At 37.9% G+C, this 16,234-nt stretch overlaps 1 protein-coding gene across 1 annotated transcript; it reads left to right on the plus strand.

The window, feature by feature from the left end:
- Positions 1-5,642: 5,642 nt before the first annotated feature.
- On the plus strand, positions 5,643-15,840 carry LOC135618527 (uncharacterized). The gene is made up of 5 exons (XM_065119437.1): positions 5,643-6,466; positions 8,014-8,240; positions 9,013-9,093; positions 9,413-9,766; positions 15,554-15,840. The coding sequence occupies exons 1-5, from the start codon at positions 6,301-6,303 to the stop codon at positions 15,653-15,655; spliced, it is 930 nt and encodes a 309-aa protein (XP_064975509.1). The 5' UTR covers positions 5,643-6,300; the 3' UTR covers positions 15,656-15,840.
- The last annotated feature ends 394 nt before the right edge of the window (positions 15,841-16,234 follow it).

Here is a 16,234-nt window from a genome sequence, read left to right on the forward strand (position 1 = left end):
CGAGGGTTAGTTAGTTACTTGATGCAGCGTCGTTTATTTTCGACGGACGGCTGTGATTCCATCATCTGATGGGTTACCAACGGCGAGTGATGGATCTCATTTTTGGAATTGTTAATATTAGTCCCTAACTCTTACTTATTTGCATATTAATTTTCCTTTCAATATTCGCCCGTTCTTAAACATTAATATTTTACAAATTAGTCCTTCCATTATCTCCACTCGGTTCGTAGGGTTTGGTTGTGGCCGAAATGACCAATTTACCCCTCCCTCTCACTTTATGTTCTCTCTTAAACTATGCTTAGGTATTGGGGATTTAGTGGCACATTTCACAAGCATTTATTGAGGTCATATTAAGACATAGAACAGCGTGTTTATTTCTTGAAAACTATTGCACCATTTAAACGAGGGTGATTTCTAGAAATGAAGAGGCTGAGTTATTCAATCTGAATAATATAAGGATGCTTACTTGATGCAATAAATATTTGATATGAATGCTAAGGATTTTGTTTCTTTGGATGGATATACTCTATTTTTTGCCTTCAAATAAATTAAATTCATTAGTTTTTAATTTAATAAATTGATCAAAAAAGTAATAACAATGGCTACTGATAATCTCAAATGTTGAAAATGTAGCACAAGTTTGTAAATGATTATGTGACAATTTCCAACATAATAAATGGATTTCATGAATAGCAATAATGCGCTTTAGCCTATTCATAACAAGGATGTTCTCATTATCTATAATATATTTATAAGTAAGCTTGGTTGATGATTATGCTGTTAATGAGAATGATCATAGAGGATAATTCGTATGTAGACCTTTATAATAAATTTTAATATGAATAAACTATAAATGATTCTCTAAGAACTCCTCAATATATTGACGAAGATAGACAACATAATTAAAAAGGTGAAGCACTCAATTCTCTATACAAGACTAAAAAAAAAATCTCTTTAAAATGATAAAAATAAGGACAGATCAGAACAAAGATCGATACTAAAAATGGATATTCGAATAGGAACTACAAAGAAAAATCTTTTGATAATACATGAATATTGAATATCAAAGTTTATCTCGTAATTCGTTATATATTTTCTTAAGATTTAGCGAAATTTGCAATAGACGAGAGAAAAATGATTATCGTAATAGTCCACGTCAACCATGCTCTTCCTGCACTGTTTGACCAGCCATGACACTTGACTCGACATTATGAGGGATGACCGCGACACTCTCTCAGCCGGTTTACATCTCTCTCTCTCTCTCGCCGGCTGCAAGAACAAAGAGAAACATGGTGACGAGGTGGAGCGAAAAGAGCCCCGGCCTCAAGATCCTGTGGCTGTGGACTCTGGGAACTGCCGCAGGTACGACTCACTTCTGAATCGCCCACATTTTTTGCTCTCTTCTCCGTGTAAAAAAGAGTTCGTCGAAAACCCTAATCAGATCATGCACTTTCTCCGATTAGTTCTCATCGCGAACGTCGCCACCACGAGGTTAAGGGACATGGATAACCTGTTGAGGGATGAAGACGCCATCCGATCCCAATCCGATTCCGCCGCTGCCGCTTCTTCTTCCCAGGAGCGAGTCATTGCAGATGAATAGCGGTTTTCTGGTATCGCCTGAAATCGTTTCGCATTCTTAGGCTTTCTTTTTTTTTTTCTCTTGTTTCTTTTCGTTTTTGCCAAAGAGAGTGGAATCGACCAAGATGTAATGATGCTCGTTTGTTGTTGGGTGGAGTTGGATCTAACATGATCTCAGATGCGCATGGCTTTCCTTTATGTACTTTCTTTTTTGCATTTGGCAGTCTGTTAATTCTGCAAGTTTTGTTGCTTATGCGAGATTGTGCGAAATGATTTAGGTAATCAACGATAGGCAGAGAAAAAACAGAAGAGAATTTGAATGTAATATATGTTAATTAAAGTTAAATGTTTTCGAGTTTAGCTTCATTTTTGGGATAATAATTATGTGAAAGTTGGCTGGTTTAAGTTTGAAACTATAAGAGAATTATGAAGAATTAAGTAAAGGGAATAAGTAATAGTATGCAGGTGAAACTTTCCTTGGATTGGGGATGATGGTGTGAATTCCAAGAAATCCAGTAGAAGCCAACAAAACAAGTTATGTATGCCGTCAAGCAAGAAAATCTGGGACTTGACACAGCATAGGAGGTTGTTGTGGACAAACATGTATATAACTGGTAGGAAGTATGGGTAGTATTCTTTCTTATTCAAATTTTGCAAGTTAAAGCAAGAGAATTTCAGTTAATTTATAGACAAAAAAGCATTTATCCAACAGGGAAAATGCTTGTAAGTGTGAGAGTGTAATAAATGACCGACAAGCCTTGGCGCCTATTAGTTAAGGATTTTCATTGGATGCCCTTCACTGTAAGTTTTCTTTTATTCAACTTACACAAGATGGAAGGTGCTATTTCAGGTTTGTTTTACCTTCGACTTTTATCTGTATCTCACTATTTCAGCTTATGCAATATTGTATTCGCTGTAATGTGGGTCTTTTCTGTCTTAAACTGAATTGAGTTAGTTAGGTAGGATATCACTGTAAATGATTTTAGAGCTAAAATCGTAGAAACTTATTGCATGTCTCTACTGTCTCCAATATGATTCATCCTACTTCGATTATTAGAGATTCTCAATTAAATGTCTGTATCAAATTGAAAGTTGTTATTGGTTCTTTTTGCTCAGGTACTCTGTCAAAGAAGTTCATTCATTGTTTTTTTTAGGTTTTCCTTTTTCCTTGTAAGTTGTTGGTTTTAACTCCTAAAAGAGATTGAGCTAAGATGAAATTAGTTTGTTGCATCCGCATCATATGTCTAAATTTATTTGACTGGTTATTCTCCTCTAACGTTCTGGTTACAGTCTTGTAATTATAGCAAAATTCTGATCCAGTATATGCAAAACTGTATGTGATGATTCTTTTCTATTTTTCAATCATACATAGATGTTGAAAGTGTCACAAGCAAGTCTCCATTTAAATAAGTCCTATTATAAAGGATAGTCGGTTGTATATAAGAAGTGATCAAATTTGAACTCAAAAGGGTTAACAGGCACTCTTCACTTCTTTTTTATTTTTCTCTTCTGATTTCTTTTTTCTTTCCTTTTGTTTTTTGTTCTATATTTTGTTCTACTTGTATTACTTATATTATCTGTTTCATCATCAATACCTATTTCCTGAACATCATCCCCTCTCTCTTTGCTGCACTCTGGTTTTGTTTTCTACATAACCCATCTCTATATACAAATTTGTGTGACTTCAAGATCTGTAATAAAAGATGCAAGAGTGCTTCTGAGAATCGAAGTAGATGACTTTGGCATATAACCAACTCTACTGATTTTATTTTACGATTGGATGTGTTTTTTTATTTGTTGCTTATGCAATCACGTCTCTGTTACTGCATTTGCAGTAAGTTTTCCAATTTGTTGACTGGACAACCCTGTTACACTGATTTATGATGACTATCAACACAGTATCTCCAGCTAACAGTGTGTTCCACTTTATCTTCATCTCTGCTTTCTTATGTAGTACTTGTTTATCTTGATGCGACATGCTGACACATTGTAACTTTAGCCTTGTTTACCTGCATGCCACACTATAGTTTACTATCTGTATTCCATCTGTGTGTATATGCTTACAGCTTTTGTACCTCTATGTGCATGTTAAATGATAATACTCATGTACATAGACAGAGGTACATATCAGTGTAGGTAGGTCTTGTTTTAAAACCAAAAGATGAATTTTGCTAATATTGAAGAATATATAATGTGATGTGCATCTAACGAGTAGAATATAATGATTTGAATATTGAAAGAAAAATTGACAAAACACTGGGACTCTGTGTTGGATGAAGATGGAACTGAACTAAATATTATAACAATTCAATGTATAGAACTTTTGGATATATTATGAACAGATGGGTATATATTGAGGTTGTAATTGATCGATTTATCTCTATAAAATTTGAGAAAATTTCCTCTGACAACATTGCATTCTATCCTAAACATTGCCGGTTTTGAGAATGTAAACTCTGTTAGTAATAGTCTGAAGGAGTGACCAATAATCAGATCTTGGACTGGGGGAAATCATTCTCATCCAGGAAAGTTGTTTTGAAGTGAGATTGCAAGAGTTGGTCTAACCATGACTTTCAATTGAGGAAAACTGCTCTCTTTTGATGTAGAAGAAGGCTTATCTAATAGGAAATCTTAGGGGCCTCAGAAATTTAGTAATTTGCAGGAAATAATCACAAAAGGTGAGTGTGAATTAAAATTTAGAAGTAACTCATCTACACCTGATTTAGATATTAATTTTCTTGTAAGCATATTAGGGGTATGCTAGCAGAAAAATGTTGAAGAGCTTTCTGATCCCAAATCCCAAATCAATCAGATGATATGAAGAATAACTAAAAGCAAGCTGTACTAAAAAATAACATCAGGAATATAAAAACATCAAAATTCAGCTATTTTCTTTTGGTGTTGCCTTGTTGTGTTGACTGGAATATTCTAGCTAATAAGGATTGCCTTTTGGTCGGTTTGCCTGTGCAAACTAGCACAAGCCAATTTTAGTCTCACACTGCCAAGGATTTGTCATCAGAGTCTCAGCAGGAAACAGCCTCATGCAGACTCCTTTTGAGTATGGAAGTACCAACAGGCATGTTTGGTACTATTGATACGGTAACCTTCATAGCAATATCTGATTTTTTATATCCTCTGAATGAACTTCTTCATTTTCTGTGTTTTAGGGTCAACATAGTCATGCTTTTTAAACTGTATGCTTTTCTGAGAGTTGTGGAACCATTTACCAAGTCACATACATTGGGCATTGCGTTTTTATGATATCACAGTTTGTGATAATTGCAATGTACATTTGTTTCCTGGTTAAAGTAACATATTAAGTTGGGGATGTTAAGAGTTACAGGACTTATTCCCTTTCTGAATCAAAGAATAGCAAGAAGCATATCATAGTTTTATTCAATGTATAGAGAATGGCCATCTGAACTAAATTATGTTTTCATGACCATAATTTAGTTCAAAGTTATGTGGACATGACCATAACAATCGTCACTATCTATATAGAAATTTGTAAAAGACTTAGATGTTGCTTCCACAAATATGATTTTGTTGGCCAATGAAAATGTTATGATTTTTTTAAATTTGTTTGATTAAAAAAGAAACTTGAGGCAACAAAAAGGTTTCTTGTTGGTGTTCTATCTTTTCAAAACTAATCAGGAAGTTCCATCAGATCTGAGGTAAGATCTGGAATTTATAATGCAATCCTGCAGAATTCTTCACTGTGATGACATTTTGCTCCGTAATCAAGAATATTTTTTTAAATCAATTGGTTTGTGGTAGATAAGTCCAATCATTTATCTGCGACCTAAATCTTTTGGAATGACTTAAGAATCTGATCCATTTTAATCAGTGTGTATTTCTGTTCATAAACATCCTAATGAGGAATGTAATTCAATCTAGTGTTCTTTTTGTCAAGGCATTGTGATATCAAGAACACTTGGATATCATGAAGCTGTTCCTTAGTCTCATTTTGGATTTCATGAAGTTGAGTATAATTCTTTGTTTTTTCTGTTTATCCAAGTGTTTCACCTTACCCTTTTTGTTGCTTTGCAGCATGGGTTGGGAAGGAGGCAACTGTAATCCTATGACCTTGTGATGAACTTGATATCTGGAAACCCAAATTACTTTTCTATTTAGATTTTGGCAAGTCAATAATTACCAATCCATGAAGCTCCTGTCTACCATGTTATTAAAAATATTATCTTGTGAGATGGTATATGGATAGCACTATTTCTCTGTTCAAATGCAAGATTATGTGACATCCACCTCTCCAAGAAAAATATATGTGATCAGCCTTCTTTTTTTTTTTTATTGTGTTACTTCACAATTAAAGTCTCAATTTTATGATGTAAATTAGATCAGAGTTTCTTTTAATGGGTTTCAAATCCATTGCTTTAAGTTAGCTGATGTCCCATTTCACCCCCCAAAAACTAAGATTTTCTTGAACCAATGAGAGTTTATTCCGAACTTTTTCTGTAATTAAAATGATTGACAATTCATGCGGCCCGGCCCAAGATTACAGATGAGGCCCATCATACGGTTCAAGTTTACCACAGAGAGAAGAAGAGTGGTGGAGGCGGGACCGCCTTATCTGATGGATTGAAACCCCCGCCATTTGTTCGTCTTCTGGCTTCTACGGCGGCCAAGGAATTGAATCGAGCGAGCGACAGATCATCAAGGGACGCTCTCCTCCCCACAATGGGCTGACCGACCCAAGTACGCCGAATGCCGCTGCCGATGCCTTCCGCTGCGCTCTCCTCCGCCCTCTCCCCGCCTCCATCTCCCGGTGGCCCGCTCGGCCGCCGCCCTCTCCTCCTCTCAACGACGTCGGCTACGACTTCGAGCTCCTCCTCTCGTCCGCGAGCTCGTTGCCGCCTTCTCCGCGCTCGAGGTATCCAACCCTTCTCGTCCCTCTGTGCTTTGATCGTTGTTTTGATCGTTTTGTCTACACGCCGCGACTCTATACGACGTACAATTCCTGGACTCGTGGGGATTGTCCATTGCCAGTTCCTCATTAAAACTATTTCCCAATTTGATTTTGCCCCGTCGTTTCACTACGATGTGATTCAAATTTCACTCGGGGTAGGTCGAGCGTGTGGAGAACGTCGATCGGTTCTTTATGTAGACTTGATTTAGCCTGAGCTTGGCCGTGTCGACTGCATGCTTGATGTTTGATGAAATGGTTTTCTTGGTGTTGGTCCATTCAAGTCTGGGTTCTACGCAGTACAAATTTGATTCCAATGGTGTAAGTCTTGGACTGGATCCCATCTTCAATGAGTCTGACCGGAACTTTACATTTATCCTTTTGTAAGATGGTGTTTGGTGTCGTCCAGTGCTTAGCACCTGATCTTGGTGTGGTTGTTGAATGGAGAGCAACTTCTCTTCACTGTCATCTTTGGAGGGCACCTGATTTTTCTTTCCCACAACTCTGCTCTCCCTGTCGATGCCATCGCGCCCCGCACTCCTTGCCGACACTTCCCTCGCACTCCCTACCGATGCCGTCATCGATCGCTACCCCACGCTCTCTATCAATGCCGATGCTCCCCCCTCGCACTCGCCGCCGCCTCGACAATGTCCCCCAAGAGGTATAATCCATTTGCAAAGGGATGATATAGAAATATTAAAATTTTTTAAAATGGGGTTATAAATAGAGAAGAAGAGGAGGAGGATGAAAAAGGAGGAAGAAGAAGGGGAGGAGGAGGTGGAAGAAGGAGAAGAAGAGGAGATAAAAGAGGGTATTTAAGTTCATCTCTAAGGGGTGGTTTAGAAATATTAAAAAAAATTAAAATTAGATTATAAATAGTAAAGAGGGGATTGCCAGTAGTGATCTCCTTAATTATTTCTGTGACTTGAACTCTCATCATCCAAATCACAAATACTTGATAGGAGTACGTTTAAACAATAGAGACATTATTTTTGTTACTCGAACCCTCATCATCCAAATCACAGAAGGGTAATCTTAATATAGTACCAAAGCTTGCCATTCATAGTAAGAATTATTTGTATGAAATTGTGGGACGGGAATAAGTGAATCATCCTCATTCTGATCCTGATCAAAATTTTCCAAGGTAAAATTGGTCGAATACGATCCAACTAGACTAGATCAGGCCAGTGAACCATGTGTCTGGTTTAAAATTGTCATCCTTACCAAGCAATGAGAGGACACGGAAAGGTCAAAGGACTTGTTATGCATTTGCTGCATATAGATATGCATATGTATCTATGTACATAGGCCTTTGTTATTGCACAAACTTGCATTTGTATCTAAATGTGCGTGCATGTGTGCTTGTGCTTGTGCTTGTATATGCATGGAGCTACATATGGCAATGCTTCCTGAAATGAGAAGCTTTTGCTTTATGCTTGATGCTTCTTGGCTTGTTGTTTCTTTGTCTATAGTTTCTTCTGAGATTTCTAACAAGTTGATCTATAATCATACAGTCGTGGATGGGTCTAAAGAAACTGAGACATCTTTGGACTTTGCAAATGAAAGATCTGAATCTGACAAGCTAGTTGATAGCATGGACTTTAGCGAACTCTGCAATGAATTTGAATGCATTAGTAGCCCTCAGGTGGAATCAACAGCTAGACAACTCGCTCGGGATATACTAGAGATGCGAGAAGGAAATCGTGCCCTAGGATCTTTTTCAGTTTCTGTCAAATATAAGGTAATTATTCTGGATAACCTATTCTAAATAATGAATAGTTATGAGATTAATCTGTTCTGGTTACCTGGAGAGCTTTCAAAAATTATATTTTTTTTGTTTGTCTGGATTACATTGTATAATTTGGAGAGACCATCAGAATTCTCTTTCAAATTTTTAGTGACAAGAAGTGGTAAAGAAAGTTTTTTTCTTTTCTCATGTTCCAAAACTGTTTAATAATGACATCTTGATGCCTTTAATTAATGATTATTTTAATCCTACAAAAATTAGTTCTTCCACCTTTGTAGATGTCTTCAGTGAGGTGGATGTTTTTTCCCCTAGTGGCTTAACATTATGGTTCATGTTTCTATCTTGTGGCTTTTCCATGATTTAACTGTTTTAGTTTTCTTTTTGCTTCAAATATGTGTTTAATTTTCCGAAATGATAACCATAACATTTACCTTTGGTATGAGTTGCCTAATTTTCATCATCAAGTGTAGAATCCTTCACTTGCTTGATTATTTGGAACTAATAAGCATTGTGATTCAGTGATCATAAAGAAATTTATTGGTTATCTAAATCAAGGTTGTGATCTAGTTCAGACCCTGCTTTGATCTTTGTTCCGCAGAGAAGATTAATAAATTAAGTCCACTTGCCTAACTATGAGCAGTGTTATTTATAAGCAGAAAATTGTTATATGATTGTGAAACTTGTCCTGGATGTTTGTTGTTTTTCACCAAAAAATCTATTCATTTCCATGCCTAGGTATCATGGTGTAGACTTCATGTTGATGCAGGATCCAGTTAGGAGCTTCGTTGGGCGTGAAAAATACAAAAGACCTCTTTGGGCAACTGATGCACTGGAAAATCCATCAGTGGTAAGACTTTGTACTGCTATTATCTCTTTATAATTTTGATGGTTTGCACCATTATCTTTTACTTTATTTTAATCTAGAATCCAGAGCCCATTGGTCAGGGATGCCTGAATCTATAATTCTTTGAGCTGTCTTAGTTCAAATTATTCCCCATCTGCTTAGTAGCTTATCGACAAAAAATTGCAGTGTCAATAAAACTGTGTTACTGCTGTGGGTGTCAGTTTCAGTTGTTGTTACTAATAAGCACAAATTTCATATTTTTGTGAGCAGAATGGCAGTTGAGATGCATCTATTGAGCTTTTAACTGTGATGCATGTCTCAGACGGTGCAGGAAATGGTAATGTTATCGACTAGTGTACTGAGCATAAAGTGGACACTGAAAGGGAAACCTAAAAACCCTGCAATTGCAAGCATAGGAGGAGACCTACAAGTTGGAGTGGACTCCCGCTTCACTTTAAACCAGATAAGTGGCCAAGTTATTGAACATGAAGAGTCATGGGATTTGTCTCAATCATCTCCTGTTGCTCAGTGGTATTTCTGGATTTCCAGGAGATTGTTCTCCATTGTTGAATCTGTCAAAGATACTGTTGATGTTGCTAAGAATACAGCAACACACTTGTCAACCCAAAAAGAGGACTTGGAGATCTACCCTGACCCTTCTGGTGATCCTACAAAGGTAATCTTTTCTGCATATTTCCATTAAAGTTCCCTGAACATGTATCTTCTTGTTTTGGCAAGCATGGAAAAAATGTCTCATTCAACACATGCACATGTAACAGTAGTTTAGCATAAGAATGTATGTTATGATAACTGCAGAAGTTGGTTGCGACTGATGCTTGAGTATATATGTATATATATATTTTAAGACTAACTATGAGCTTTTTTTTTTTTTAAGCAAAAAATTTTATTGAAGTTAGAAGAACACAGCTAGAGAACTGGACAATCTACAAGCATTGTCCTCTTTACAGAAAAATGGAGAGCCAAGAGGTTCTCCCAAAAGAGCAAGCTCTAGGTATATAGGTAAAACATGAAATCTGCATAGTGTTCATCAAAAGCTTGACATCAGCAATGATACCACAGAGAAACCAAGGAGTTTCCTGAGGGCACATGCCTGAAAACTAAAAATGAAGATTTGACTGGGCAGTTGCAAAATCTGACCTTATTTCTATTAAGTCAAAGGGATCATATGTCATAGGAGATGACAGAAAGGATCTGGGTGATCTTGGCTTTGCTAAAACCTTCCTCTTCCCTAAGTCAAGTACTCATAGACCAGGAGCCAAAGAACTTAAAGCGAAGCCTAAGTTTGCTTTGAGGTAGGTTCCAAAAAGTAGTAGCAACAAGGCATTCAAGAAACATATGAAAGGACGAATCAACGTGCAGCTTACAAACAAAGCAAGCTTCTAACTAGTGGTGGAGTAGGTGTGCAAACAAATCAGATGTTAGGAGGTGATTTTAGGAAGTTTCCAATGGAATTGTTTAACCTTTGGTGAAATAGAAAGCTGTCATATCACCTTCCAGCCTTGTCAGCCCTCATCTCCAGAGTTTGATTTGATATACTGATAGGCACCCCTGGTAGAAAGAGAGGCCAAGGGATTGGATTACCAGATCCACTTATCATTATCGGGAAATATGAATTCTAAAAATTCTTTCAATTAGGGAAGGATGAAAGAGCTGCTCAAGAATAGAAGCATTTCAAAAGTTAGCAATCAGCAATCAGAAACTGTACAAAATTGGAGTACTCCCCCACATTAAACAGTATAGGCCAGTGACTAATAAGGGTGTTGTCAATCCAAGGGTTGTTCCAAATATCGGTGTTGACACCATTACCAATCAGCTTCCTAAAGCCTCTTCTAATGCTCCTGGTAAGGTGGTTGATGTTACGCGTGGATTGAGAGAGATTCATTGAGGCAAGGTCAATCCAAGGGTGAAGTTCCCCCATATTTGGTTCTAAGAATGTGAACGCGAAGAGTATATGATTTGTTAAGGATTGACACGATTCGCTTGGCACAAATGGACTTGTTGACTGTTAGTAGGTCACGAAGGCCAAGACCCCCACAATCCTTAGGTTTAGAAATGGTGTCCCAACTGATAAGTTTCATACGGGAGGAAGGGTTTGAGTTCCAAAAAAAATTCCGAGCAATGTGAGTCATATGATTAAGGATGGAATCAGGGATATTACAATTGAAAATAAGGTGGGTCTAGATAGAATTTATAAGTACCATCTTCCTAGCCTAGAAAATAAGACCCTTATACTATCCTTGGACCTGAGAAAGGGCTTTATCAACCATGACGTTTTGAAAGCTTAAGGGAAGGTAGCCAAGGGAAAGATATGAGCCAAGGTATTTTATGGGCTAGTGCCCTTCCCTTATGCCCAGCGAGTTGCAACCAAGTGTCTGGAGGTAGGTAACACATTCTTGGAGAAATAGATGTTGGATTTGTGGAAGTTGACTCGTAAGGTTGGTAAGCTTTTGGAAGATACCGAGGGCCTTAAGGACAATGGAACAAGATTTTGGATTGGCATGGAAAGCAATAAGAAGGTTATCGGCAAACATTAAATGCAATATGTTCACCCCCTTTAGATTGAAAGGGATAATTTGCTTTTGAGCACCAAATAAAGATATTAAGGAGGAGAGGATATGTTGAGCAAGAATAAATAGGTAGGGGGAAAGGGGGTTCCCTTGTCTAATGCCTGTGCTGGAACTAACCAATTAGAAAGAGGTCCGTTAATTAAACATGAGAAGGTGGGCGAGGAGATACAAGCACGGGGATCCATTTGGTTAAACTAGAGGAAGTTCATATGGTGAAGAGCTTAAAGGATCGCATCCCAAGAGAGAGAGTCAAATATCTTTTCAATATCAAGTTTTAGGAGGACAAGGGGAGACTTGCCTTTCGATTTAGAAATAGTGTGGACAAGTTCATTAGCAATAAGAATATTGTCATGTATAGTTCTGCCCTGAACAAAAACTGATTGCTCTGAACTGATAAGATTTTGGAGGAAGGGTTTGATCCGGTTTGCTAACATTTTGGATAGGAGTTTGCAGACCACATTGCAAAGAGCAATGGGTCTAAAGTCCTTAACCCCAGGAGGGTTATCTTTTTTAGGAATAAAGATAAGTAGTGTTTTCCCCAACTCAAGGGGAGACAATAGTTGGAAGAGTGAAAAGCAGAGAATGACCATAGAATGGAGGTCTTGAGTTTAAGCTAGAAATGTCGAGAAGATTCAATATTGAATCCATTGGGACCTAGGCTCTTCCCAAGGCCCATTTGGAACAGGACAGTCTCAATTTCCTAGAGAGAAAAGGCTCGGTAAAGGCTAGAGGAGGATGAGACTGGTAATTGAGGAAGGGTTGGGCACAAGGATCAATCAATGGGATTGTTGGGGGGGTAGAGGCCCAAAGAGAAGAGTATCCCCGGGCAAAGGAGGAGATCATCTCCCCAAGATTATTGGTGGATGTGTCATCCTCCTTAGTGAGAAGAGTAATTTGGTTTCTTTTGTGTCTGAAGGAAGTCATTTTGTCGAAAAACTTAGCATTCTTATCACCTTGCTTAAGCCATTGAACTTTGGTGAAGTTGACGATTAAGGATCATAAGTTTATTGTGGAGGGATGGAATTGGCTAAGTTCCAAATCAGAGAGGGATTCACAAGAATTCTTTAGTTCCAGATCAGCTAGCTCCCTCATGGTTTGCTTAATAGAGTCCTTCAGCTTGTCGTTGTTGGCTCTTTTCCAGTTTGTGAGGGAAAGGCTAAGGGAGGAGAGGTACTAGTGGAGACCCAACATGGGATTAAGGAGACAGAGATCTGGAGAAGAGTTGAGAACAAGATCATTGATTTCATCAGTCAAGCCAAAAGTTTTCAAACCTAAAGATCGGACGATGTCTAAAGGTGACAACCTGATGTCCAGCCTTGAATAAAATGGGGGAGTGGTCAGAGAGGACCTTGGGGAGGTGGGAAATAGAACACTCAATAAACAAAGAAATCCAACTTTCATTAGCCAAAGCATAATCTAAGTGAGCATCAATTTTATCTCTACCAAAATGGCTATTGCACCATGTAAAACGATTGCCAACAAATCCCAAGTCCAACAAACAGGTTCAAAAAAGGAAGTACTTCAAATCCAAAACAGAATGAGATAGAGTGAATTGACAACCACCAAGCTTGTCCTCCAGAGAGGCAGTGAAATTTAAATCTCTGCACAGAAACCATAGAATCTCAGACAATATACTAATGGAAAGAAACTCATTCCATAAAGCCTTGCGCAAAGAGGGAAAATTACTTGCATAAATGACTAAGAGAAGCCAAGGGGGCATTCTTTTGTATTGTAAAACTAAATTGAGAGCTTGAGGGTTTCTACTCATGGTTTCTATCCACTAAGGTGGCTTTGAGCTTGTCCGATATCCACAGCATCATAATGCTGCTAGATTTGCTGGCTTTGGCTTTCCCATTTGTCGGATAAAAGCCCTGAAACCATCCTCCTGCAGATGAGTTTCTAAAAGGATTAAATAGTTCAAGTGATAATTGTGAATAAAATTAAAGATGCCATGGCTGAGAGAAGCCAAGCGGGCATATTTTCATATTGTAAAAATGGAAAGAAATTACTTGCATAACGGGATTATCCACACAAGTTTGTGTAGAATCCAAGGCAATTGCCCTCTCCAACTATTTCTTTTTTTTTTTCTTTTTATGTTTGAGGGAAAGCAAGAAATGCTTTAGACTTCCCTGAAGGGGGTGCATCCGAACTTTGCTGGATGGTTGGATGGCTCAGTGATGACAAACCATTCTACCCCTAGATCACCCTCCAAAAGATCACCATCCAACAAAGCTCCATCTGCTATCTTCTGAAATGCAGCGGTAATCTTGTCCACCAGAGCATATATAGGGGAAGTGGAGTTGGATGTGAGGGGCTACCTTAAGGAGGTTTCGATAGCATGGGGCTGAACCTTGATCTGGAAGTTGTCAATCAAGAGGGAATGTGATGGCGGGACATTGTATCTATTGAATCCAGAGGGGCAAATGGATTGGAAAGAGGAATAGGATTCCGGTTTTAGTAACAACACGGGGGAAGTAGGAAAAGCGATTAGGGTCCTAATGAGAACCAAAGAAACTTCTATTAGTCCAACACCCTGACCATGTGGCATGCTCAGGGACCGCAAGGGTTGGCAACATAAATTGCCAGCCTGGAACCCAACAGGCGCTTGGCTCACCAACAGAGGAGGGGTGGGACTTGAGGGAAATATGAACTTGGAGTTGCAACATATAGAGATTAATAATCCAGTATATCGAGAATATGTAGTTTATCATATTTAGGAGAGAAAGCAAGTGTAAAGTGTTATAAGAGTTCTATTACTATGTTTCAAATTGGGCAAAACAAATTGAGCAACAAGCTATTTATGTTGCATTTGATCAGCATGTCTTGTCATGAAGAACACAGCATAGTTTGTCACTGGCTTCAAGGGTTTGAGAGAAGTAGCCTTAAAGTATACTTCTTTCCAGGCCTTATATTGGTGGAACCATCTTTCACTAGTATGGAAATGTTAGTTCTGTTAACCTGTGTGATGATATATCCCCATAAATTATTGTAACTTATTTAACTTTATAATAAAAATTAGTAATTGATAGTGAAAGCTAAAGGCCTTAACTCTGACCTGCAGAGTTATCAGCTTCCTAAACTGCAGACATACAACTATGTAAGAGGTCTAAGAAACCCAACACAAGCATAAGCTAGATGTCTCATGGGATTCCTCAGAGAAAGAAAAAAAGTAGCAAGAGAGAGAGAGAACGAAAGATTGCCACTTAGAAAACTTGTTGGTAAGAACATCAGGATTGAAACTTCAAAGTAGTATTAAGCTAAATGTCACTTAATCATCTGTAATCTTTGCTCACATTATAACTGGTCCAGTCATCTATTTGACATTTTCATTTGATGCCCCCCATGATGCTTTTGTGGATTGCCATTTTGATTTGGGTTGACCCAACCTTTATATGCAAGACTTCAGAGCTTCTCCCTCATTAACTTGTATTTCCTCATCCCTTAACTTATAGTTTTTGATGTTCCCTCTTAGAGGAACCCTCCATGGCCTCCATTATTTTGTAGGTGTGTGTGTCTCTGTTCCGCGTTTGATTCACCTGACACAATCCATTGGCAATCACCGATATTTCTTGCTCATATCATTGTCCTACATAGTATAACTACTATCAACTTCTTGTGAACATGGAAGGTATGCAAGAGTGCATTCACTGTGAGGCCATTTGTTCTACGTACGTCTTGCTCATATCATTGTCTTACATTATTATCTTACATATCAAAGAATAATTAGTTAAAAGTATATCGGTTGCAAGTACTCTCGCATTAAGGTGATGCGATAGCTGATCAAGCCCATTGATGTGTAATGTACATTGAAAATGTTAAAATTTACTACTTAGATTCATTAATCATGAAACTGACATGTTATTTACTTGGTTCAGTTCTTTCAAAGGGATGATGACTTGCAGAGAGATGCTTATCAGATTGCACTCTTCTTGGCCGTAATATATCTTGTTGTACAGTTTCTGAGGACGACTCTTTAAATGTGTAGTTGACTTCCGAACCTCACGAAAATTTTTCAAAGTCAAAATCCAAAAAAAAATATATGTCCAAAATCCAATCATGTATGTATCTTCAACCTTCTATTGTATTATAGATGATGATCATGTTTTCTAATTTCTATACGAGAGAAGGACATGTCAATATATCCTTCGAAGAGTTCATCAGAGGATCACAATGTATGGATGGATCTATTCTTGCAGGGTATAATTGTATAGAATCGTTCTAACACTGTTTTTTACGACATGATCAAAGCTCGGTGCGATATTTCGCATCCGAGGATAGCACTATATGGTTGCTGACGAAAGAATTGTCTGCACGGCAAATGTGACAAGTACCAGTTATAATAGACTGAAAGCCAACGTGTACTTAATATCATGTGGGAAGAGGAAGAGGGAATCCACATCCACATTTTAGCTGCAATCCTAAACACGACATGCCCGATTATGAAGGTGGAGTAAGCAACAAAATTAATAACTAATAAAAAGGAGTAATCAACAAAATTAGTAAGTAATATAGATAAATAATAAATAAGAGAATATATCGGATTTATAGTGGTTCGG

The sequence above is a fragment of the Musa acuminata genome, chromosome BXJ2-8, assembly GCF_036884655.1.
Source record: "Musa acuminata AAA Group cultivar baxijiao chromosome BXJ2-8, Cavendish_Baxijiao_AAA, whole genome shotgun sequence".
NCBI lineage: Eukaryota > Viridiplantae > Streptophyta > Magnoliopsida > Zingiberales > Musaceae > Musa > Musa acuminata.